Source organism: Staurois parvus, unplaced genomic scaffold, assembly GCF_062004578.1.
Source record: "Staurois parvus isolate SC_StPar_1 unplaced genomic scaffold, SC_StPar_1.0 ptg003112l, whole genome shotgun sequence".
In the NCBI taxonomy this organism is placed as follows: domain Eukaryota; kingdom Metazoa; phylum Chordata; class Amphibia; order Anura; family Ranidae; genus Staurois; species Staurois parvus.
The window spans coordinates 64,453-91,533 of NW_028320908.1; the positions used below are offsets into that span (position 1 = coordinate 64,453).

The window sequence follows — 27,081 nt, forward strand, 5'->3', positions numbered from 1 at the left end:
TGACCCCCAACTCTGGAAAATGGGGCAGCACCTTCATGGAAAGGAAGGCTTATCTGAGTATCTGGCAGACGTGGAATACCAGGCTGTGCCGGAGGACGGGAAGCCGAGCTTGGAGGGCCTCAACGCTGAAGTTGAGGTGAGAGAGAAACCAATGGAGGACGAATATGCAGTCTGCACCCCCGGCTTTTTTTCACCAGCAAAAACGGGTTCTCCTGCCTTTAATAGCATTCTTGATGATATTACCCAAAGTGGGCCCCAAAGACAACATCCCTCAAAGGCCAAATTCCTCAAACAATTCTTGCAGTAGAGAACTTTAGCCAAGTTGTCCTCAGCATGTCGGGAAGAACGAGTAAGAAGTCATACTGGAGGCCCCAGTGAACTATCACAACTGAAGAAGCTCATGTGACTTATGCAGGACATAGATGGGTCGAAAATCGGCCGATTTTCGGATCGTTAGTGGGCTATTTGTTCGGCCGTTTTTCGGTATTTTGGCCGTTTTTTTAAATCGGGAAAGTTGGAAAAAAATCGGCCAATTTTGACGATCGGACGATTTTCGCGGCAATTAGTGGGCAAATCGGACGATTTTTTACCGATAAAAAATCTGCGCATGAGCAGTGACCTGCAAGAGGAAGACAAAAAGAAGAAAAAGAAGAAGAGGAAGAGGATGAAGAAGAGGATGAAGAAGAAGAAGAGGAAGAAGAAGAGGATGAAGAAGAAGAAGAAGAAGAGGATGAGGATGAAGAAGAGGATGAAGAAGAAGAAGAGGAAGAAGAAGAGGATGAAGAAGAAGAAGAGGATGAGGATGAAGAAGAAGAGGATGAGGATGAAGAAGAAGAAGAAGAGGATGAAGAAGAAGGAGAAGAAGAAGAGGATGAGGATGAAGAAGAGGATGAAGAAGAAGAAGAAGAGGATGAGGATGAAGAAGAAGAAGAGGATGAGGAAGAAGAAGAAGAAGAGGATGAGGAAGAAGAAGAAGAGGATGAGGATGAAGAAGAAGAAGAGGATGAGGAAGAAGAAGAAGAAGATGAGGATGAGGAAGAAGAAGAAGAAGAAGATGAGGATGAGGAAGAAGAAGAAGAAGAAGAAGATGAGGATGAGGAAGAAGAAGAAGAAGAAGAAGATGAGGAAGAAGAAGCAGAAGAAGAGGAAGAAGAAGAAGAAGATGAGGATGAGGAAGAAGAAGAAGATGAGGATGAGGAAGAGGAAGAAGAAGATGAGGATGAAGAAGAAGTAGAAGAAGAAGGAGAAGAAGAGGATGAGGATGATGAAGAAGAAGAAGAGGATGATGAAGAAGAAGATGAGGATGAAGAAGAAGAAGCAGAAGAAGAGGATGAGGATGATGAAGAAGAAGATGAAGAAGAAGAAGAAGGAGAAGAAGAAGAGGATGAGGATGAGGAAGAAGAAGAAGAAGAGGATGAGGATGAAGAAGAAGAAGAAGAGGAAGAAGAAGAGGATGAGGATGAGGAAGAAGAAGAAGATGAGGATGAGGAAGAAGAAGATGAGGATGAAGAAGAAGAAGAAGAGGATGAGGATGATGAAGAAGAAGAAGAGGATGATGAAGAAGAAGAAGAGGATGAAGAAGAAGAAGCAGAAGAAGAGGATGAGGATGATGAAGAAGAAGAGGACGAGGATGATGAAGAAGAGGACGAGGATGAAGAAGGAGAAGAAGAAGAGGATGAGGATGAGGAAGAAGAAGAAGAGGATGAGGATGAAGAGGAAGAAGAAGAAGAAGAAGAGGATGAGGATGAAGAAGAAGAAGAGGATGAGGATGAAGAAGAAGTAGGATGAAAATAAGAGGAATTCCAGTCCAGCAAAAAGTGTCTCTGCAGAGAGCTCCGCTATTTCTTTGACAGTTCTCTGACAGTTCCTTGACATTTACAGCGGTTGCAACATTGTATCTATTTGTTTCCGAATAAAAACATCTGTATCCTAAATGGATACAAATAGATACAATGTTGCAACCGCTGTAAATGTCAAGGAACTGTCAGAGAACTGTCAAAGAAATAGCGGAGCTCTCTGCAGAGACACTTTTTGCCGGCTGTAGACGGGATGAAAATCGGCCGATTTTTTTTATCATTGGTGGTAACGTCGGCCACTTGAACGACCGATTGTTCGTTTTTTTAAAAGAAAAATCGGCCGATTTTCGACCCATCTATGGCCTGCATTAGTGGGTGAAACGCGTTGATGTCACAGCGTCTTGGTGCCTCCGTCACCGGCTTCCCGGTGCTTCCACTCAGTGTTACCATCTCACCGCCATGCACCGCACACCGGAACACCAGGCTGATCCGGCAGACCCTTGACCCACGGATGACTACACTGCATGGTTCAGCCTTCTATACTCAGTAGTGGGAAGAGACAATCCCAGATGACAGGGCAAGGTTGGGTGACTCAGTACATAGGCATCCACACACTGGGGCCTTCTCATTTCCTGCCAAGGGCTTGGATGAGCCATTGTAATCCGGCTGACATTTTTCCGAACATTGGAAGACGGCGGTTCACTATTCCTTAGCTCACCCACTACTGTGAATATTTTCAGTCCCACTCTACCTGCTGTATACCTCCACGGGCACCATTGCCTTTACATGTTCTTGGAAGATATCCTAATGGACTATTCCTCATGGGTCATGTTTGGGTCTGCCATGCAATCTACATGCCTGTAATACGGCTCTAAGGATTGACCTGCATGTCCAAATGCATCATCAATGACCGTCTCTCTTTGCTATATTAGCGCATAGATCTGGCTGTGCCATACACATACTTTCATCAGGTGGCTAATCCACGGTCTACATGAGAACAGTGAACCATATCTATACTCTCTGCCAGAGCACCTGTTGGGGAAATCTGAGGACTACCTACAATCCCACACTTGGGTTTACGTTCATGTATCTCCTTATCTGAGGACTACCTACGATCCCACACTTGGGTTTACTTTCATGTATCTCCTTATCTGAGGACTACCTACGATCCCACACTTGGGGTCACTTTCATGTATCTCCTTATCTGAGGACCACCTACGATCCCACACTTGGGTTTACTTTCATGTATCTCCTTATCTGGGGACTACCTACAATCCCACACTTGGGTTTACTTTCATGTATCTCCTTATCTGAGGACTACCTACAATCCCACACTTGGGTTTACTTTCATGTATCTCCTTATCTGGGGACTACCTACGATCCCACACTTGGGTTTACTTTCATGTATCTCCTTATCTGGGGACTACCTACAATCCCACTCTTGGGGTCACTTTCATGTATCTCCTTATCTGAGGACTACCTACAATCCCACACTTGGGTTTACTTTCATGTATCTCCTTATCTGAGGACTACCTACAATCCCACACTTGGGTTTACTTTCATGTATCTCCTTATCTGAGGACTACCTACGATCCCACTCTTGGGTTTACTTTCATGTATCTCCTTATCTGGGGACTACCTACGATCCCACCCTTGGGTTTACTTTCATGTATCTCCTTATCTGAGGACCACCTACGATCCCACCCTTGGGTTTACTTTCATGTATCTCCTTATCTGGGGACTACCTACGATCCCACCCTTGGGTTTACTTTCATGTATCTCCTTATCTGAGGACTACCTACAATCCCACACTTGGGTTTACTTTCATGTATCTCCTTATCTGAGGACCACCTACGATCCCACTCTTGGGTTTACTTTCATGTATCTCCTTATCTGAGGACCACCTACGATCCCACTCTTGGGTTTACTTTCATGTATCTCCTTATCTGGGGACCACCTACGATCCCACCCTTGGGTTTACTTTCATGTATCTCCTTATCTGAGGACCACCTACGATCCCACTCTTGGGTTTACTTTCATGTATCTCCTTATCTGGGGACTACCTACGATCCCACCCTTGGGTTTACTTTCATGTATCTCCTTATCTGGGGACCACCTACGATCCCACCCTTGGGTTTACTTTCATGTATCTCCTTATCTGGGGACTACCTACGATCCCACCCTTGGGTTTACTTTCATGTATCTCCTTATCTGGGGACTACCTACGATCCCACACTTGGGTTTACTTTCATGTATCTCCTTATCTGGGGACTACCTACGATCCCACCCTTGGGTTTACTTTCATGTATCTCCTTATCTGAGGACTACCTACGATCCCACACTTGGGTTTACTTTCATGTATCTCCTTATCTGAGGACTACCTACGATCCCACACTTGGGTTTACTTTCATGTATCTCCTTATCTGAGGACTACCTACGATCCCACCCTTGGGTTTACTTTCATGTATCTCCTTATCTGAGGACTACCTACGATCCCACACTTGGGTTTACTTTCATGTATCTCCTTATCTGGGGACTACCTACGATCCCACACTTGGGTTTACTTTCATGTATCTCCTTATCTCAGGACTACCTACGATCCCACACTTGGGTTTACTTTCATGTATCTCCTTATCTCAGGACTACCTACGATCCCACACTTGGGTTTACTTTCATGTATCTCCTTATCTGAGGACTACCTACGATCCCACACTTGGGTTTACTTTCATGTATCTCCTTATCTGAGGACTACCTACGATCCCACACTTGGGTTTACTTTCATGTATCTCCTTATCTGGGGACTACCTACGATCCCACCCTTGGGTTTACTTTCATGTATCTCCTTATCTGGGGACTACCTATGATCCCACCCTTGGGTTTACTTTCACATATCTCCTTATCTGGGGACTACCTACGATCCCACACTTGGGTTTACTTTCATGTATCTCCTTATCTGGGGACTACCTACGATCCCACCCTTGGGTTTACTTTCATGTATCTCCTTATCTGGGGACTACCTACGATCCCACACTTGGGTTTACTTTCATGTATCTCCTTATCTGGGGACTACCTACGATCCCACCCTTGGGTTTACTTTCACATATCTCCTTATCTGGGGACTACCTATGATCCCACCCTTGGGTTTACTTTCATGTATCTCCTTATCTGGGGACTACCTACGATCCCACCCTTGGGTTTACTTTCATGTATCTCCTTATCTGGGGACTACCTACGATCCCACCCTTGGGTTTACTTTCATGTATCTCCTTATCTGGGGACTACCTACGATCCCACCCTTGGGTTTACTGGTTTGATGAAATAAAGCCAGAATCAGGTGCACAGCGGGACCCACCACACAGGACTCTTGAAAGAGCTTCCAATCGCTTATCAGTTGGGTTCCTAAAGGCAGTTGCGTCCTTCAACAGTATGGTGGTCACCTTGGTAAGGCTAGACATGACTAGATCCAGTGTGGGAATAGACCAATTCTGAACAAACTCCTCACAAAATGGATACAAAGCCAGTAACCTCATAGGGGGGACAAACCGCTTACCAGGATGTGCTTCCAATCTCTTTAGACAAACAATTAGAACAGAGAAAGTCTTTGCAGCTTTAGGAACCCTATACAACCCAAGGATGGAAACCACACTGGTAGAAGTAACAGGCTAATCCTCTAGCTTCGGAGTGGCATGCATGGCAACAATAGGAGCCAAATTGCTCTCCTTTAACTTGGGAGTAATAGCAGAAGACTGCAACCTCTCAGGGGTAAGCTCACCAGCCAAAGATTTGAGTTCGATTCTCCGTGACCAATGGCTCAGAAGCCACCAAGAAGAAAGCATGGATATCAGACACTAGCCCCATCAGCAAGCGTACTGTAAGCAGCACTGACACCATCAGAAGAAGCTAAGCTGAGGGCACTTGGCACAGTGGGACTGTCCCCCCACCACCCGTGTCTACAATCAGGCCTATTCCAGCCACCAAGCAGATAGGCAATATACAACATACACGTTCAGGGTAAGACACAAGGTCTCAAGGACTCATGAAACCTGGACAGCTGGTAATAGGTCAGTGACTGGAGGGTCAAACGACTGAAGGTGACCAAAGCTGCTGTATGTGGGCAGCAGAAGCAGTTTGAAGATCAAAGATCCACATGGCTCTTTGTAGTAGGAGCAGCTGGAGGGAGATACTTCCTCGACGTATGGTGGCAAAGAGAGCGTGGTCTACTAGTGCAACACTCCACCTGGCGGATGATGTCAAAGATCAGTCCCACAGCATTAACCCCTTTATACAGCAAGGCTGGTGGAAAACCGAGAACATTGGCATCCAGCGACCAATAAAAATAATGGACCTCCCAGAGCTACTCGTTAAATGAGTCTTCAGAGAATTCCTGAGACTGTGCCAGCAGCTCTGGACCTGGAAAGCACTCTGCAGCGAATCTTTTCCAGAACTGAGTCTGGAAAGCGGCCCACATGGAACCCAGTGCCTGAAGGTCACTTGCACCATCCAATCCAGTGGGGTCTGGTTGCAGGACAACCATGCTGTATAGCTGCAATTTGGAGGGGAAACCACCAGCAATGCTGCGGAGAAGAGTCTTGGTTGGAGAAAAAAGAAAAATCACAGGTAGGTCTTTGGAACAGCAGAGCTGAAGAAAGAAGGTCCATCAGAAAAAGTTGAGCCACGCTGGTAGTACGAGGGGTTACCCTGGTTGTGCTAGTGTCCTATCCGCCTGTAGGTGGCAGTACAAGCTAAGAGATAAAGACTTCCCATGTCCCTCAACGGAAGGCCCATAATCCTGCATTGCCGTGATATTTTACCAGCTTTCCACTGCTGCAGGTCACACACTCTTCCAAAGGACCACGATGTGATGAAATACAACGTTTAGATGGAGCGGACAAACATCCCCCATTATAGCTCAGTTTGGCCTGCTGGGAGTTGTAGTTCTCTGGGGTTCCCTATTCCCGGAGTCCTTACCAGGAGCTGCAGCCGTGGTGGATCTGGTCTCCCGAAGTCACCTCTTCTCCCGGAATGAGCTCAGCTCCATGGAGGGTGACCAGCGAAGGTGGATGGGGTGTGGCACCAGGCGTGGCATTCCTCAGTCCCCGTAGAATCTCTTCCGTCACCACACATGGACAATCCTGAACCAGACAGGAACAAAAGTATTCATACGTGGAGCAGATAGGACATCACCAATACACTGCCGACCACTGAACATTCGGTATCAATAAGTGAGCGGTGCTCAGAATGAATATGATACGGCCGTAGTCACACCCCAAGCCCAAAACTGACCTACTGGAACCTCGAACCACCAAGCTGAACTCCATCCTTCCCTCCAGTCCTGCACTCACATGTGAGAGACGTTTTGGCAGGCTGGCCGCATACAGGGGCCCAAAATCCAATGACCACCTTCAGGCTTTTAAAGGGCTTTATTCCCTCATTACACTTCCTGACTACCTATCACAGTTTCGGAGGCCCTGAAATGCCAGGACAGCACCAAACCCCCCCAAATGACTCCTTTTTTGGAAAGTAGACACCCCATGGAATTCGATAAGAAGCATGGTGAGTATTTTACAGATCTCGAGAGGGCTCTTGGGAGCAGGGGCAGACTGACCATTTGGAAACTCAGGCACTGCCCGAGGGCCCGGGGTCAGTAGGGGGCCCCATGAGATACCCCTGGTACCTTTTGCATAGGTTTTTTTGAGTTTGGGCATGGACACAGGGGCCCCATGATCCCCTATTGCCCGGGGGCCCCATGAGTTGTCAGTCCGCCCCTGCTTGGGAGTACTGAGGCAGGGTGCTGGGATGTTTTCAGGAAGCTATGTACAGCACCTTGCCGGCCCCTCCTATCAGCCATGATGTGCATACATTGCATAGAGAAGCACAGGGACCCAGTGATGACATCACCGGCTCTAAAAGTTGTGTAATGAAAATTAAAAGGTTCTAGTTCAAAATATCATTTTCATGTTGGGGGGGAGGGGAGGAGCCAGGGAAGGCAAAGGGTACACCGAACAAACTTCAGCTTTACAATCTCTGTCAAAAAGTTGGGTTTTTTTTTTGGGGGGGGGGGGGGGATTTGGATGAAGCAGGAAATGGTTCAAACCCCCGTCAGATTTATTTGCTGTCCTATTGGAAAGATTTTCCCTTTCTTCGAGTCTCAGAGACAACAGGAAGTGAAATTCCTTCTTAGACAGGTGTCACCAGACCGGTGTCCCCATTGGAACAATGGTGACCAGGACAGTGGGAGAGGAGGAATCTCACCAATGTGGACACAGACAGCCAGAAAACCTGACAGGGGGTCCAACTCTTCACAACTCCACCCAAAATACGAAAACAAAAAATTAGCAAGAGAATGACCAAGCCTAGCCCCTCCCCCGGCCCTGGTCAGTGTGGTGACCCCTTCGATTATTATGGTGTCATTCAGGGGCGGACTGACAACTCATAGGGCCGCTGTGTCCTTGCCCAAACTCAAAAAGGACTATAAAAAAAGGTACCAGGGGCATCTCATGGGGCCCCCTACTGACCCCGGGCCCTCGGGCAGTGCCGCCCCTGGTGTCATTACTGCTGTCCACCAAAAACATCACAAGCCAGAAGAAGCCAACCCTAAACTGTATCATCTCTCCTGAGCGTCCACGTGGAACGCCCTCACAAGAGTCACATGACTTGAAGCCTCACCGTGATGCAGGATCCGTTGTGGAAGTAGGTGCCCAGCGGGCAGTGACACCCTTCCTCACACTCATCCGGGAAGCACTCCACCTGCTGGGTGAGGTGGGCGCAACTGTAGGGGCAGCTGTCGTCCTTCCCACATTCGCGGTACAACCGGTCGATCGGACAGCCAACATCTGGAAACACGGAACAGCCAATCAGCAGCCTCACCATCGGTGACAAGGAGACACCCCTATAGTGGAGTGACTACGAGAGAGAACATCGCTCCAAGACTTTTCTATTTCCAGCTGGTGGGGGAGGGGGGCGGGGCAGTGGCACGACTCCCACCTCAGGGTCCTAGTCTAAGCGAATATCCGGACGATGGGAGTCGCTGAGACAATCACCAGGTGGACAGTCACTCCGCCATCTTGTCCTAGGACAGGTACTCACCTAGACAAACTTGGCTGTTGCACATCCTGCTTTGGATGGCGTTTCCTTCACATTCCTGATGCCGACATTCTCGTACCCGGATCTGCTCCCCTCCCCCGCAGCTAAGACTACATGGAGACCACGGGGACCACTCGCTCCAAGGATCCGGTTCTGTATTGAACGAAGACACAACGGGCACAAGGGGTTCAGGAATCGGTATCAGCCCTATGGTCGTGTGTGTGTGGTGTACAAAGGACAGTCCTTGTCTCACCGGGACAGGCGGGCCCCTGGCAGTGCCTCTGCTGCTTTTCACCCCCCACGCATGCTCTTCCACCATTTTGTGGAGCTGGACTGTCACATTTCCTCCTACGGGTCTGGATGCCATCTCCACAGCTTGAAGAACATGAGGACCACAAACTCCAAGGACCCCAACCGCCATCCAGAACACAACGCGGGTCGAAAGTGCAGAGCAAGCGGCCATCAACGCAGGTGCTGGAACAAGAACAATCTTCTTTAATATCTACAAAGAGAGACGTGGCCTTCACCCCGACCTCTCCTGACCCCGACATCTCCAGACCCCGACCTCTCCTGACCCCGACCTCTCCTGACCCCGACCTCTCCTGACCCCGACCTCTCCTGACCCCGACCTCTCCTGACCCCGACCTCTCCTGACCCCGACATCTCCTGATCCCGACCTCTCCTGACCCCGACCTCTCCTGACCCCGACCTCTCCTGACCCCGACCTCTCCTGATCCCGACCTCTCCTGACCCCGACCTCTCCTGACCCCGACCTCTCCTGACCCCGACATCTCCTGACCCCGACCTCTCCTGACCCCGACATCTCCTGATCCCGACATACCAATTCTGACATTGAAGAATCACACTCTCTCCAGACGGTAGATACTGCCAGGGCTCCGGACCGGACCAGGCGGAGCTGTTACCAGACTCTGACCCTCCTATAGAACAGAAGAGAGAAAACATGAGACACTCTATGCATGGAGAACGTTCCGTGCAACTACTACAACCGTCACATCCCTCAACAGAAGAGGGAAAACATGAGACACTCTATGCATGGAGAACGTTCCGTGGAACTACTACAACCGTCACATCCCTCAACAGAAGAGGGAAAACATGAGACACTCTATGCATGGAGAACGTTCCGTGCAACTACTACAACCGTCACATCCCTCAACAGAAGAGGGAAAACATGAGACACTATGCATGGAGAACGTTCCGTGCAACTACTACAACCGTCACATCCCTCAACAGAAGAAGGAAAACATGAGACACTCTATGCATGGAGAACGTTCCGTGCAACTACTACAACCGTCACATCCCTCAACAGAAGAAGGAAAACATGAGACACTCTATGCATGGAGAACGTTCCGTGCAACTACTACAACCGTCACATCCCTCAACAGAAGAAAGAAAACATGAGACACTCTATGCATGGAGAACGTTCCGTGCAACTACTACAACCGTCACATCCCTCAACAGAAGAGGGAAAACATGAGACACTCTATGCATGGAGAACGTTCCGTGCAACTACTACAACCGTCACATCCCTCAACAGAAGAGGGAAAACATGAGACACTCTATGCATGGAGAACGTTCCGTGCAACTACTACAACCGTCACATCCCTCAACAGAAGAAGGAAAACATGAGACACTCTATGCATGGAGAACGTTCCGTGCAACTACTACAACCGTCACATCCCTCAACAGAAGAGGGAAAACATGAGACACTCTATGCATGGAGAACGTTCCGTGCAACTACTACAACCGTCACATCCCTCAACAGAAGAGGGAAAACATGAGACACTCTATGCATGGAGAACGTTCCGTGCAACTACTACAACCGTCACATCCCTCAACAGAAGAGGGAAAACATGAGACACCGTATGCATGGAGAACGTTCCGTGCAACTACTACATCCGTCACATCCCTCAACAGAAGAAGGAAAACATGAGACACTCTATGCATGGAGAACGTTCCGTGCAACTACTACAACCGTCACATCCCTCAACAGAAGAGGGAAAACATGAGACACTCTATGCATGGAGAACGTTCCGTGCAACTACTACAACCGTCACATCCCTCAACAGAAGAGGGAAAACATGAGACACTCTATGCATGGAGAACGTTCCGTGCAGCTACTACAACCGTCACATCCCTCAACAGAAGAAGGAAAACATGAGACACTCTATGCATGGAGAACGTTCCGTGCAACTACTACAACCGTCACATCCCTCAACAGAAGAAGGAAAACATGAGACACTCTATGCATGGAGAACGTTCCGTACAACTACTACAACCGTCACATCCCTCAACAGTAGAGGGAAAACATGAGACACTCTATGCATGGAGAACGTTCCGTGCAACTACTACAACCGTCACATCCCTCAACAGAAGAAGGAAAACATGAGACACTCTATGCATGAAGAACGTTCCGTGCAACTACTACAACCGTCACATCCCTCAACAGAAGGAACACAACTGGAAATCCTCCAAAAATGAAGAGCTGCTGAGGATTCCAGTGAGAGTGGGGTGTTGGTGATAGCAGTGGTTGGGTGTTGGAGATTTCCCGGTGTTGGTGATAGCAGTGAGCGAGTGTTGGGGGTCTCCCGGTATTGGTGATAGCAGTGGTTGGGTGTTGGTGATCTCTCAGTATTGGTGATAGCAGTGGTTGGGTGTTGGAGATCTTTCGGGATTGGTGATAGCAGTGGTTGGGTGTTGGAGATCTCTCAGTATTGGTGATAGCAGTGGTTGGGTGTTGGGGGTCCCCCGGTATTGGTGGTAGCAGTGGTTGGGTGTTGGGGATCCCCCGGTATTGGTGATAGCAGTGGTTAGGTGTTGATGATCTCTCGGTATTGGTGATAGCAGTGGTTGGGTGTTGGGGATCCCCCGGGATTGGTGATAGCAGTGGTTGGGTGTTGGGGATCCCCCGGGATTGGTGATAGCAGTGGTTGGGTGTTGGGGATCCCCCGGGATTGGTGATAGCAGTGGTTGGGTGTTGGGGATCCCCCGGGATTGGTGATAGCAGTGGTTGGGTGTTGGTGATCTCTCGGGATTGGTGATAGCAGTGGTTGGGTGTTGGGGATCCCCCGGGATTGGTGATAGCAGTGGTTGGGTGTTGGAGATCTTTCGGGATTGGTGATAGCAGTGGTTGGGTGTTGGGGATCCCCCGGTATTGGTGGTAGCAGTGGTTGGGTGTTGGGGGTCCCCCGGTATTGGTGGTAGCAGTGGTTGGGTGTTGATGATCTCTCGGTATTGGTGATAGCAGTGGTTGGGTGTTGGGGATCCCCCGGGATTGGTGATAGCAGTGGTTGGGTGTTGGGGATCCCCCGGGATTGGTGATAGCAGTGGTTGGGTGTTGGGGATCCCCCGGGATTGGTGATAGCAGTGGTTGGGTGTTGGTGATCTCTCGGGATTGGTGATAGCAGTGGTTGGGTGTTGGTGATCTCTCGGGATTGGTGATAGCAGTGGTTGGGTATTGGGGGTTCCCCAGTATTGATGGTAGCAGTGAGTGGGTATTGGGGGTTCCCCAGTATTGATGGTAGCAGTGAGTGGGTATTGGGGGTTCCCCAGTATTGATGGTAGCAGTGAGTGGGTATTGGGGGTCCCCCAGTATTGGTCGTAGCAGTGCTTGGGTGTTGGGGGTCCCCCAGTATTGGTGATAGCAGTGGTTGGGTATTGGGGGTCCCCCAGTATTGGTGGTAGCAGTGAGTGGGTATTGGGGGTCCCCCAGTATTGGTCGTAGCAGTGGTTGGGTGTTGGGGGTCCCCCAGTATTGGTGGTAGCAGTGGTTGGGTGTTGGGGGTCCCCCAGTATTGGTGGTAGCAGTGAGTGGGTATTGGGGGTCCCCCAGTATTGGTGGTAGCAGTGGTTGGGTGTTGGGGGTCCCCCAGTATTGGTGGTAGCAGTGGTTGGGTATTGGGGGTCCCCCAGTATTGGTGATAGCAGTGGTTGGGTGTTGGGGGTCCCCCAGTATTGGTGGTAGCAGTGGTTGGGTATTGGGGGTCCCCCAGTATTGGTGGTAGCAATGATAGGAGGTTGTCCATGTTTGGCAATCCCCTTAGTGTACACACACATGACTGACACGGTATTATCGATCGTTGCTCTGGTCACCCACCTGGCGATCGGTTCTGGTACTTGCATCGGCATTCACTTGACTCCATGCACGCCCCATCCTGCATCAGCTGACCCTCAGGACACCCACATGAGGGCTGACACTCCGCACTCTCCAGGCACACGGCGTCTCCATGGAGATCATCACAGGAGCGAGGACACGGCTTACCACACGGAAAGTCTACCAGACCGCCATCACATTCTGCAAGACGAACAAATAGTTACAGTGGGAGGAATAGTGCCCCATCATTGGTGTCAGTGGGAGGAATAGTGCCCCATCATTGGTGTCAGTGGGGGGAGGAATAGTGCCCCATCATTGGTGTCAGTGGGGGGAGGAATAGTGCCCCATCATTGGTGTCAGTGGGAGGAATAGTGTCCCATCATTGGTGTCAGTGGAAGGAATAGTGCCCCATCATTGGTGTCAGTGGGGGGAGGAATAGTGCCCCATCATTGGTGTCAGTGGGGGGAGGAATAGTGCCCCATCATTGGTGTCAGTGGGAGGAATAGTGCCCCATCATTGGTGTCAGTGAGAGGAATAGTGCCCCGTCATTGGTATCACTGGGAGGAATAGTGCCCCGTCATTGGTGTCAGTGGGAGGAATAGTGCTCCATCATTGGTGTCAGTGGGAGGAATAGTGCCCCATCATTGGTGTCAGTGGGAGGAATAGTGCCCCATCATTGGTGTCAGTGGGAGGAATAGTGCCCCACATTGGTGTCAGTGGGAGGAATAGTGCCCCATCATTGGTGTCAGTGGGAGGAATAGTTCCCCATCATTGGTGTCAGTGGGAGGAATAGTGCCCCATCATTGGTGTCAGTGGGAGGAATAGTGCTCCATCATTGGTGTCAGTGGGAGGAATAGTGTCCCATCATTGGTGTCAGTGGGAGGAATAGTGCTCCATCATTGGTGTCAGTGGGAGGAATAGTGCCCCATCATTGGTGTCAGTGGGGGGAATAGCGCTCCATCATTGGTGTCAGTGGGAGGAATAGCGCCCCATCATTGGTGTCAGTGGGAGAAATAGTGTCCCATCATTGGTGTCAGTGGGGGGAATAGCGCTCCATCATTGGTGTCAGTGGGAGGAATAGTGCCCCATCATTGGTGTCAGTGGGAGGAATAGTGCCCCATCATTGGTGTCAGTGGGAGGAATAGTGCCCCATCATTGGTGTCAGTGGGAGGAATAGTGCCCCATCATTGGTGTCAGTGGGAGGAATAGTGCCCCATCATTGGTGTCAGTGGGAGGAATAGTGCCCCATCATTGGTGTCAGTGGGTGGAATAGTGCCCCATCATTGGTGTCAGTAGGAGGAATAGTGCCCCATCATTGGTGTCAGTGGGTGGAATAGTGCCCCATCATTGGTGTCAGTGGGAGGAATAGTGCCCCATCATTGGTGTCAGTGGGAGGAATAGTGCCCCATCATTGGTGTCAGTGGGAGGAATAGTGCCCCATCATTGGTGTCAGTGGGAGGAATAGTGCCCCATCATTGGTGTCAGTGGGAGGAATAGTGCCCCATCATTGGTGTCAGTGGGAGGAATAGTGCCCCATCATTGGTGTCAGTGGGAGGAATAGTGCTCCATCATTGGTGTCAGTGGGAGGAATAGTGCCCCACATTGGTGTCAGTGGGAGGAATAGTGCCCCATCATTGGTGTCAGTGGGAGGAATAGTGCCCCATCATTGGTGTCAGTGGGAGGAATAGCGCCCCATCATTGGTGTCAGTGGGAGGAATAGCGTCCCATCATTGGTGTCAGTGGGAGGAATAGTGCCCCATCATTGGTGTCAGTGGGAGGAATAGTGCCCCATCATTGGTGTCAGTGGGAGGAATAGTGCCCCATCATTGGTGTCAGTGGGAGGAATAGTGCCCCATCATTGGTGTCAGTGGGAGGAATAGTGCCCCATCATTGGTGTCAGTGGGAGGAATAGTGCCCCATCATTGGTGTCAGTGGGAGGAATAGCGCTCCATCATTGGTGTCAGTGGGAGGAATAGCGCCCCATCATTGGTATTAGTGGGAGGAATAGTGCCCCATCATTGGTGTCAGTGGGAGGAATAGTGTCCCATCATTGGTGTCAGTGGGAGGAATAGTGCCCCATCATTGGTGTCAGTGGGAGGAATAGTGCCCCATCATTGGTGTCAGTGGGAGGAATAGTGCCCCATCATTGGTGTCAGTGGGAGGAATAGTGCCCCATCATTGGTGTCAGTGGGAGGAATAGTGCCCCATCATTGGTGTCAGTGGGAGGAATAGTGCCCCATCATTGGTGTCAGTGGGAGGAATAGTGCCCCATCATTGGTGTCAGTGGGAGGAATAGTGCCCCATCATTGGTGTCAGTGGGGGGAATAGTGCCCCATCATTGGTGTCAGTGGGGGGAATAGTGCCCCATCATTGGTATCAGTGGGAGGAATAGTGCCCCATCATTGGTGTCACTCGGAGGAATAGTGCCCCATCATTGGTGTCACTCGGAGGAATAGTGCCCCATCATTGGTGTCGGTGGGAAATCCTGCCCAATGTTGGTATCAGTAGGAGAAATAGCGCTCCAAGGGCCGGATGAAGACCGGCAAAGTGCCATATCGGGCCCCCAAGTCCCAGTTTGGAGACCCCAGGTCTATACTATAAGCACCTGCACCCCATTACCTGAGCACTGTGTGATGTTGGGGTGACAATTTCTGCTCTGCCGGGACTCTCCTTCACATGGAGCGCCCCCAAACCTCACAGGGGGGTTACTGCACTGTCTAGTCCTCACAGAGTCCACAGAGCAGGTGTCACACTCTGACCAGGGACCCCAGGGGCTCCACTGTCCGTTCACTGAGGAGAAAAGAATGATGACGTTACGGACACGCGTGTCACGTGAGAGGCAGTTGCGGTACATACGTGCTCTATTCCTTACCTGGGCAAAAAGAAGGTGAGGGGCACTCCTTCCTCTCCAGCTGCACTCCCGTATCACCAAAATACTGCTGCACCCCACCACAGTGCTCTCCTCCACCAAGCGGTTTAGGACAGGCACAGCTCCGGTACCTGGTCACCATCTCTGTACCACACGTCCTAGAACACGGGGTCCAGTCTGACCAATCACACCAGCCTCCAGCCACTGACAACACAAGAAAAGAGAGCAGACGGTACAACATCTGACCACTACAGGGGTCTTCACAAAGTTCAAATTGTCCACCTCTGACCTAGCCTAAGGACCCCCATAAAGTGACCATCAGCCAGTCCAGCCAATGATGAATGCTTAGTCTATGGTCACATGATTGTCCAACTAAACACAGATATCCTCACAGCCCAGACATGTCTAAAGGATGCCAGTCTTGTCCAGGACCATGTGACTCTTCCACAGTCCTCAGATCTGCTAGATCAGGTCCTCAGGTCTTCACTAAGGCCAGCAGTTAGAGGATTTGACTCGGGTGACGAAGCTGAAACTTACGTGGAAACACCAAAAGGAACCTTTTCATAGAGGAGACTGAAAATTCTTCTTCCTGACACCGTCCTCACCCAAGGTACCTCAGATCGCGTCTTCTTCTCGTCCTCGTTGTAGACAATGCCACTGCTCCTGCAGAGTGTGTTGTAGGTTGGCACCTTCCTCAGAGCTCCAGAATAGGGATTGGTCCTGGAACCGAGTCATCACTCTGTTCCTCTCTCATGTTGCTCATAATGTCCTCACCTAAGGTCCATCACATCCGTTCCTCTATTCTTTGTGGACAATACCAATGCTCCTGCAGAGTGTGTTGTAGGCTGACACAATTATAGGACAAATCTCCTTCCACAGAGCCTCAGAATGGGGATTGGTCCTAGAACCGAGTCATCACTCTGCTCCTCCCTCATGTTGCTCATAATGTCCTCACCTAAGGTCCATCAGATCCCTTCCTCACCTCTTCAAGGACAGTACCAATGCTCCTGCAGAGTGTGTTGTAGACTGACATGTTTACAGGATGAATCTCCTTCCTCAGAGCCTCAGAATGGGGATTTGTCCTAGAACCGAGTCATCACTCTGCTCCTCTCTCATGTTGCTCATAATGTCCTCACCTAAGGTCCATCACATCCGTTCCTCTATTCTTTGTGGACAATACCAATGCTCCTGCAGAGTGTGTTGTAGGCTGACACAATTATAGGACAAATCTCCTTCCACAGAGCCTCAGAATGGGGATTTGTCCTAGAACCGAGTCATCACTCTGCTCCTCTCTCTTGTTACTCATAATGTCCTCACCTAAGGTCCATCAGATCCCCTCCTCACCTCTTCAAGGACAGTGCCACTACTCCTGCAGAGTGTGTTGTAGACTGACAGGTTTACAGGATGAACCTCCTTCCTCAGAACTCCAGAATAGGGATTTGACCTGGAACCGAGTCATCAGTCTGTTCCCCTCTCTTCTTGATCATAATGTTCTCATCCAAGTCCCTTAAATTGCTTCCTCTCCTCATGGAGGACAATTCCTCTGCTCCCGGAGCATTTTGTAAGATACCACAATAATGGGAAGAATCCCCTTCCTTAAAAGCTCAGAATAGGGACTGGTCCTGGAACCGAGTCATCAGTCTGCTCCCCTCTCTTCTTGCACACAATGTCCTCACCTAAGGTCCATCACATCCTTTCCTCTATTCTTTGTGGACAATACCAATGCTCCTGCAGCGTACGTTGTAGGCTGACACAATTATAGGACAAATCTCCTTCCTCAGAGCCTCAGCATGGGGATTGGTCCTAGAACCAAGTCATCAGTCTGTTCCCCTCTCTTGTTGCTCAAAATGTCCTCATCGTAGGTCCATCTAATTGCTTCCACATGGTGGACAATGCCACTGCTCCTGTAGCATGTTGTAGGATGCCACAATAACGGGATGAATCTTCTTCATTAACATCTCACAATAGGGATTGGTCCTGGAACCAAGCCACCAGTTTAATTCCCTCTCTTCTTGCACACAATGTCTTCATTCAAGGTCTATCCCTGAGGACCATGCCTTGCTCTTCAGCATGTGTCATAGGTGAACACATCTTACAGGATGAACCCCCTTACTCAGAACCCCACAATAGGGATTTGTTCTGGAACCAAGTCTTCAGTCTGTTCCCCTCTTTTTTGCTGACACTGTCCTCATTCAAAGTCTATCAAACTGCTTCCTCTCCTCTTGGAGGACAATGCCACTGCTCTTGCATCGTGTTGTAGGTTGCCACATTTACAGGACAAATGCCCTTCCTCAGAACCTCAGAACGGGGATTTGTCCTGGAAATGACTCTTTGGTCTTCTCCTGACTCTTCATACGCACTATGTTCCATCCAAGGTCCATCAAATTGCTTCTTCTCCTCTTGGAGAACAATGCCACTGCTCCTGCATCATGTCGTAGATTGCCACATTTACAGGACAAATGCCCTTCCTCAGAACCTCAGAACGGGGATTTGTCCTGGAAATGACTCTTTGGTCTGCTCCCGTCTCTTCATACTCACAATGTCCTCGCTCAAGGTTCATCATATTGCTTCCTTTCCTTATGGAGGATAATGACACTGCTCCTGCATCATGTTATAGGATATCACATTTACAGAAGAATGCTCCTTCTCAGAACATCAGAATGGGGATTCATCTTAGAATTGAATCATTGGTCTGCTCCCTTCTCTTCATACTCACAATGTCCTCATCCAAAGTCCCTCAAATTGCTTCCTCTTCTCATGGAGGATAATGCCACTACTCCTGAATATGATGTAGGTTGCCACATTTACATGATGAATCCCCTTCCCAGAACCTCAAAATGGGGATTTGCCCTGGAAATGACTCCCTTCTCTTCATACTCACAATGTCCTCATCCAAGGTCCATCAAATTGCTTCCTCTTCTCATGGAGGATAATGCCACTACTCCTGAACATGATGTAGGTTGCCACATTTACAGGATGAATCCCCTTCCCAGAACCTCAAAATGGGGATTTGCCCTGGAAATGACTCCCTTCTCTTCATACTCACAATGTCCTCATCCAAGGTCCATCAAATTGCTTCCTCTTCTCATGGAGGATAATGCCACTACTCCTGAATATGATGTAGGTTGCCACATTTACAGGATGAACCCCGTTCCTCAGAACCTCATACTGGGGCTTTGCCCTGGCAATGACTTCCTTCTCTTCATACTCACAATGTCCTCATCCAAAGTCCATCAAATTGCTTCCTCTTCTCATGGAGGATAATGCCACTACTCCTGAACATGATGTAAGTTGCCACATTTACAGGATGAACCCCGTTCCTCAGAACCTCATAATGGGGCTTTGCCCTGGCAATGACTTCCTTCTCTTCTTACTCACAATGTCCTCATCCAAGGTCCACCAAATTGCTTCCTCTTCTCATGGAGGATAATGCCACTATTCCTGAACATGATGTAGGTTGTCACATTTACAGGATGAATCCCCTTCCTCAGAACCTCAGAATGGGGATTCCTCCTGGAAATGACTCCCTCCTCTTCTTACTCACAATGTCCTCATCTAAAGTCCATCAAATTGCTCATTTCTTTATGGAGGATAATGCCACTACTCCTGAACATGATGTAGGTTGCCACATTTACAGGATGAACCCCCTTCCTCAGAGCCTCAGAATGGGGCTTTGCCCTGGCAATGACTTCCTTCTCTTCTTACTCACAATGTCCTCATCCAAGGTCCACCAAATTGCTTCCTGTTCTCATGGAGGATAATGCCACCGCTCCTATGTTGCAGGCTGGATGGTTTCCAGGAGAAATCCCCATTCTGAGGCTTTGAGGAAGGGCGTCCATCACGTAAATGTGTCAGCCTGCAATACACCGTGCAGGAGCATTGTCCTCCATGAGGAGATGGACCTCGGGTGAGGACTTTGTCAGCAAGAAGAGAGGGGAGCAGATCGTTGAGTCTTATTAAGTTCAATGTTCTTGTTTTCAATCTCCATGTTATCTATGAAATGGTTCCGGATGTGCTTCAGGAGGCCAAGGCACTTTAGGGGTCCATGCGTGTACTTGGCCTCTGCCCGATAAACCGATTGGAAAGCTTTGAAGACTTTGCCAACCAGAGTGGTGGCAGTAAAAGCCTTGTCTGTCCAATCACTAAACACTCACTACGCCAATGTCATTCAGTCATGCTCCGATCATCTGACCAACATACAATGACTATGGGCACCTGAACCTCATCCTCACCCCCCCCCCCCCTCCATCAGGGCTCAGCTCTGGGAAGTACACTATGAATTCCCTCGACTGACCAGCCTTGGTCTTTGCATAGTCCCGGGCTGTAGTCCCAGTCTAGTCTTCAGATTGGTCCATCAGTCTTGACCTTACGTCTTGGTCATCATCTACTAAGACCCTACTAATGTCAGGACAACAGATGCCTTGTCCCACCCCTGCAGAACCTCTACTCACCTGCACAGGTGACACTGGTGCACTCCATGGTTCCATTCACACAGGTGCTGGGAAGAGAAGACCATGATGATGATGAGTTGGGGGGGGGGCGGGGGGGTCTGATAGGGACTGTAGAGGAACATTAAACAGGGCCTTACCAGTTATTACATCCATCTCCTCGGGGGACGGCTTCACCAGGAAGACGCCTCCCTCCTGTTAGGATGTCCAGACAGGTGCATTCTTCTAGAGCCACACAGGTTGTGCCGTTCTCCGCCAGGACCTTCCCCGGGGGGCAATAACAGCCCGGCTGGCAGGATTCAGTACAATGCTGGGGGAAGATGGAGGCTCTCAGCAACGATCATATCATTAGAAATACTCAGCCAATCAGCAAAGAACAAGTCACCTGACGTACCGTGATGTCATCACATGACCTTGGGCATGCCGGGCCACAGCTGCTGTATGTGGTGTCTGCGATGGATGAACAGTTGACCACTGGAAGAGAAGATGGAAAAAAAATAATGAAAAAAATAATAAAAAACAACTACTGACACCAGTGGTGGAACTACCGGGGTCACAAAGGTCGCACTCGCAACTGGTCCCTGGTGTTCTCCCACTGGGCTCGAAGGGAAGGGCCTGGTCTGGGGGTCAGGGGGCCCTTCATAGTTCATTCCTTCCATTCTTTTCTCTCTATTTTTTTTTCCTTTCTCTTTTTTTCTGTTCTTTTCTTTTTTCTTTCCTTCCCTCTTTCCCTTCTTCCTTCCTGTTTAGACCCCTAATATCTCACCTAAGCCCCCCAACAGGGATCCTAAAAAAAAAAAAATGGTAAAAAATAACAAAACAACTACTGACACCAGTGGTGGAACTACCGGGGTCACAAAGGTTTCACTCGCAACCAGTCCCTTGTGTTTCGCCACTGGGCTCAAATGAAGGGCCTCGTCTGGGTGTCAGGGGAGCCCTTCATAGTTCATTCCTTCATTCCTTCCATTCTTTTCTTTTTCTCTTTTTTTTCTTCTTTTTTCTTTCCTTCCCTCTTTCCCTTCTTCCTTCCTGTTTAGACCCCTAATATCTCACCTAAGCCCCCCCAACAGGGCATCTAAAAAAAACCCGAAACGGTAAAAAATAATGAAAAAAATAACAAAACAACTATGACACCAGTGGTGGAACTACCAGAATCACAAGGGTCGCACTCGCAACTGGTCCCTGGTGTTCCCCCACTGGGCTGGAAGGGAAGGGCTTAGTCTGGGGGTCAGGGGGGCCCTTGATAGTTCATTCCTTCCATTCGTTTCTCTTTTTTTCTTTTCTTTTCTCTTTCCTTCCCTCTTTCCCTTCTTCCTTCCTGTTTAGACCCCTATTATCTCACCTAAGCCCCCCCAACAGGGCATCTAAAAAAAAAAAAAAAATGGAAAAAATGATAAAAAATATAACAAAACAACTACTGACACCAGTGATGGAACTACTGGGATCACGAGGGTCGCACTTGCAACCGGTTTCTGGTGTTCCGCCACTGGGCTCGAAGGGAAGGGCCTCGTCTGGGGGTCAGGGGGGCCCTTGATAGTTCATTCCTTCCATTCGTTTCTCTTTTTTCTTTCCTTCCCTCTTTCCCTTCTTCCTTCCTGTTTAGACCCCTATTATCTCACCTAAGCCCCCCAACAGGGATCCTAAAAAACCCCAAAAAGGTAAAAAATAATGAAAAAAATAACAAAACAACTACTGACTCCAGTGATGGAACTACCGGGGTCACAAAGGTCGCACTTGCAACTAGTCCCTGGTGTTCCCCCACCGGGCTCGAAGGGAAGGGCCTCATCTGGGGGTCAGGGGGGCCCTTCATAGTTACTTGCACCGGGGCCCTGAGGGTTCTAGTTAAGCCACTGTTGTACAGCTGCACAGTTTAGTGTCCAATGAGGAACATGGGATCTAAACCACCCCCGCCCCCAATCATTTGCCCCTCCTCCCATACTGTACCATTGGAATGTTCAGTATGTTCGGGATGAACTCTTCCCGGAGCGGACAATGTCAGACATGTAACATTCATGTAGAATAAAGTATGATCCAGGAACACACACATGACCGTACATGGCTCCTCCCGTGTATCTAATGGAAAGCTGACACCATAATATACCGAACACATCGTCCCGGGACGATCGCTCACCCGGGCATGGCGGAATCTGGCAGGGCTCCACCTCTGCGCTCCGGCCTTCGCAGTAGTCTCCGCCCCCCAATGGGGCGGGGTCATTACACAAGCGGCTGCGAGATCTCACCCCCTCTCCACAGGTCTTGGTACAGTCCGTCCATCCGCTCCACGCGCTCCAATCCCCGCTTTCTATAATAGATGAGATGGGAGGAGCCATGAGAGCCCGGGAGGGGAAATCCACCATCACTAGGGGAGCATAGATACATTGTTACATAGTAACCGGGGGAGCATAGATACATAGTAACCGGGGGAGCATAGATACATTGTTACATAGTAACCGGGGGAGCATAGATACATAGTAACCGGGGGAGCATAGATACATTGTTACATAGTAACCGGGGGAGCATAGATACATAGTAACCGGGGGATCATAGATACATAGTAACCGGGGGATCATAGATACATAGTAACCGGGGGATCATAGATACATAGTAACCGGGGGATCATAGATACATTGTTACATAGTAACCGGGGGAGCATAGATACATAGTAACCGGGGGATCATAGATACATAGTAACCGGGGGATCATAGATACATTGTTACATAGTAACCGGGGGAGCATAGATACATAGTAACCGGGGGATCATAGATACATTGTTACATAGTAACCGGGGGATCATAGATACATAGTAACCGGGGGATCATAGATACATTGTTACATAGTAACCGGGGGAGCACAGATACATAGTAACCAGGGGATCATAGATACATAGTAACCGGGGGATCATAGATACATTGTTACATAGTAACCGGGGGAGCATAGATACATAGTAACCGGGGGATCATAGATACATTGTTACATAGTAACCGGGGGATCATAGATACATAGTAACCGGGGGATCATAGATACATTGTTACATAGTAACCGGGGGAGCATAGATACATAGTAACCGGGGGATCATAGATACATAGTAACCGGGGGAGCATAGATACATTGTTACATAGTAACCGGGGGATCATAGATACATAGTCACCGGGGGATCATAGATACATTGTTACATAGTAACCGGGGGATCATAGATACATTGTTACATAGTAACCTGGGGATCATAGATACATTGTTACATAGTAACCGGGGGATCATAGATACATAGTAACCGGGGGATCATAGATACATTGTTACATAGTAACCGGGGGAGCATAGATACATAGTAACCGGGGGAGCATAGATACATAGTAACCGGGGGAGCATAGATACATTGTTACATAGTAACCGGGGGATCATAGATACATAGTAACCAGGGGATCATAGATACATAGTAACCAGGGGATCATAGATACATACTTACATAGTAACCGGAGGATCATAGATACATACTTACATAGTAACCGGGGGATCATAGATACATTGTTACATAGTGACCAGGGGATAGTAACTAAGGGAGCATAGATACATTGTTACATAGTAACTAGGGGATCACATATAAAAATGTCTTGTTTTAGGTTAGAATTTGTTCCATTGGAATCGACACAAAAATTACACACTACACAGTAAGAGCTGAGAGAATGTGGAATAGACTCCCCCAGAGTTGGTTGTGGCCAGCTCAGTGGATTGCTGTAGGAAAGTCCTGGATCCTTTCTCGGATACACAGAATATAACTGGATATAACATTTATAGGGAAAGGTGATCCAGGGAATATCCGATTGCCTCTCGGGGGATCAGGAAGGAATTTTTCCCTGCAGGAGGAGATTGGATCGTGCTTTGCTGGGTTTTCTGCCTTCCTCTGGATCCACTGTGGGTGGAGGATTATAACTTTTTTTTTTTCTATGGTTGACCTGGATGGACTTTTGTCTTTTTTCAGCCAGACTAACTATGTATGTATGTATGTAACTGTGTAACTATGTATGTATGTAACTATGTATGTATGTATGTATGTAACTATGTATGTATGTATGTATGTAACTATGTATGTATGTATGTATGTAACTATGTATGTAACTGTGTAACTATGTATGTATGTATGTAACTGTGTATGTATGTATGTATGTAACTGTGTAACTATGTATGTATGTAACTATGTATGTATGTATGTATGTAACTATGTATGTATGTATGTATGTAACTATGTATGTATGTATGTATGTAACTATGTATGTAACTGTGTAACTATGTATGTATGTAACTATGTATGTATGTATGTAACTGTGTATGTATGTATGTATGTAACTGTGTAACTATGTATGTATGTATGTAACTGTGTATGTATGTATGTATGTAACTGTGTAACTATGTATGTATGTAACTATGTATGTATGTATGTATGTAACTATGTATGTATGTATGTATGTAACTATGTATGTAACTGTGTAACTATGTATGTATGTAACTATGTATGTATGTATGTATGTAACTGTGTAACTATGTATGTATGTATGTAACTGTGTATGTATGTATGTATGTAACTGTGTAACTATGTATGTATGTAACTATGTATGTATGTATGTATGTAACTATGTATGTAACTGTGTAACTATGTATGTATGTAACTATGTATGTATGTATGTATGTAACTATGTATGTATGTATGTATGTAACTGTGTAACTATGTATGTATGTAACTATGTATGTATGTATGTATGTATGTATGTAACTGTGTAACTATGTATGTATGTAACTATGTATGTATGTATGTATGTAACTGTGTAACTATGTATGTATGTATGTAACTGACCACACTAGTCCTCATTGGGCTTGCTGTGAATTCCCCTGTGAGCTCCCTAGGGGGCGCCGCGCGGTGTGATCCACCACCAATATCAACGCATGGAAAGCACAAACATGGAGGCCATAATCCTGCCATGTATGACGTCCCATCACCCCTTCCAGGAATGGCCGTCCTCCGGAGGTCCTCTATGAATGGTCCAGCACCCCGCGGGGAAAGGGGGCGGGGCTTAGTAGAATGGAATACCGCATGCTGAGGACCGAGGGCAGTCCCTCTACCCTCCCATCAGGCCAGAGTACCTCCACCACACGGGGATACATGGTAGTAGATGGCCGGATCTCCTCACCCTCACATGGCTCCGGGTCACAGGGCCGCTCCTCCCGCTCAGGACCTTCACAGGGTAGGCCGGTTCCGGAGGGAGGGGGGTCGGTGCAGAATCGGTACCGGTTCTGGAATCCTCCCCCGCACGTTGCTGAACACTCGCTCCACGGCGTCCAGTCCGACCACTTCCCATCCACAGCTGCAAGAGAGGAATATTACCACCCGAATCTAAACAGAGGTGACACCCGACCCAAAATGGTGACACAGAGGAACGCCTGATACCCACCGCCACAGGGGAGCTGCGAGCAATCCGTGATCCGTCCAGAGAGGCAGGAGCTGCAGGAGGGACACAGCAAACATTGGATGTACGCCAGGGGGCGCTACTGAGTACTGGAGAACACCCGCCTACACCCCAATATTACACCCCTGGAGAACACCCGCCTACACCCCTGGAGAACACCCGCCTACACCCCAATATTACACCCCTGGAGAACACCCGCCTACGCCCCATTATTACACCCCTGGAGAACACCCGCCTACGCCCCATTATTACACCCCTGGAGAACGCCCGCCTACACCCCATTATTACACCCCTGGAGAACGCCCGCCTACACCCCGTTATTACACCCTTGGAGAACGCCCGCCTACACCCCGTTATTACACCCTTGGAGAACGCCCGCCTACACCCCATTATTACACCCCTGGAGAACGCCCGCCTACACCCCATTATTACACCCCTGGAGAACACCCACCAGTTATTACAGTCCCTCAGCACGGTCTCTCCAGGTTGATAGAAGACTCCATTCTCAGTGCAGGGACACTGCCATGGGGGGACACAGTGGTTGTTCTGTAGGAGAAGAGGGACAGTCACACACGGCTCGGTATATGTCCTCCCTATTGGCCGCATATTATACCCTCATTGTGAGGGTTGGAAAGGTTGGTGCATTGGCAGAGTGATAGAAGTCCTTGTCCCCGGGTGCAGGGACCAGGGGTGTCACTAGACCATATCACCAGGTCATGCAAATTCCCACCACCCAACAGGCCCAGCAAAGTTCCAGCACCCAACAGGCCCAGCAAAGTTCCACTACCCAACAGGCCCAGTAAAGTTCCAGCACCCAACAGGCCCAGCAAAGTCCCACTACCCAACAGGCCCAGCAAAGTTCCACCGCCCAACAGGCCCAGCACAGTCCCACCACCCAACAGTCCCATCAAAGTTCCACTACCCAACAGAACCAGCATAGTCCCACCACCCAACAATGCCAGCATAGCTCCAGCATCCAACAGTCCCAGCAAAGTTCCCTCACCCAACAGTACCAACATAGCTCCAGCACTCAACATTCCCAGCATAGTTCCACTACCCAACAGTCCCACCAAAGTTCCACTACCCAACAGTCCCAGCATAGTCCCACCACCCAACAGTGCCAACATAGCTCCAGTACTCAACATTCCCAGCAAAGTTCTACTACCCAACAGTCCCAGCATAGTCCCACCGCCCAACAGTGCCAACATAGCTCCAGCACCCAACAGTCCCAGCATAGTCCCACCGCCCAACAGTGCCAATATAGCTCCAGCACCCAACAGTCCCAGCATAGTTCCAGCACCCATCGTCTCCCTTCTCC

The 27,081-nt window shown here is 48.9% G+C and overlaps 1 protein-coding gene across 1 annotated transcript in view; it reads right to left on the bottom strand.

Moving 5' to 3' along the window:
* LOC149428586 (SCO-spondin-like) overlaps positions 1-27,081 on the bottom strand; it is a 161,706-nt gene that overhangs the window by 57,909 nt on the left and 76,716 nt on the right. The window contains 15 exon segments of the mRNA XM_089667228.1: positions 6,765-6,928; positions 8,463-8,629; positions 8,883-9,032; positions 9,133-9,353; positions 9,721-9,817; positions 12,994-13,191; positions 15,610-15,780; positions 15,863-16,063; positions 20,311-20,357; positions 20,448-20,617; positions 20,702-20,781; positions 22,439-22,609; positions 25,488-25,661; positions 25,749-25,798; positions 26,215-26,309. Coding sequence (XP_089523354.1) covers positions 6,765-6,928; positions 8,463-8,629; positions 8,883-9,032; positions 9,133-9,353; positions 9,721-9,817; positions 12,994-13,191; positions 15,610-15,780; positions 15,863-16,063; positions 20,311-20,357; positions 20,448-20,617; positions 20,702-20,781; positions 22,439-22,609; positions 25,488-25,661; positions 25,749-25,798; positions 26,215-26,309 — 2,156 coding nt within the window.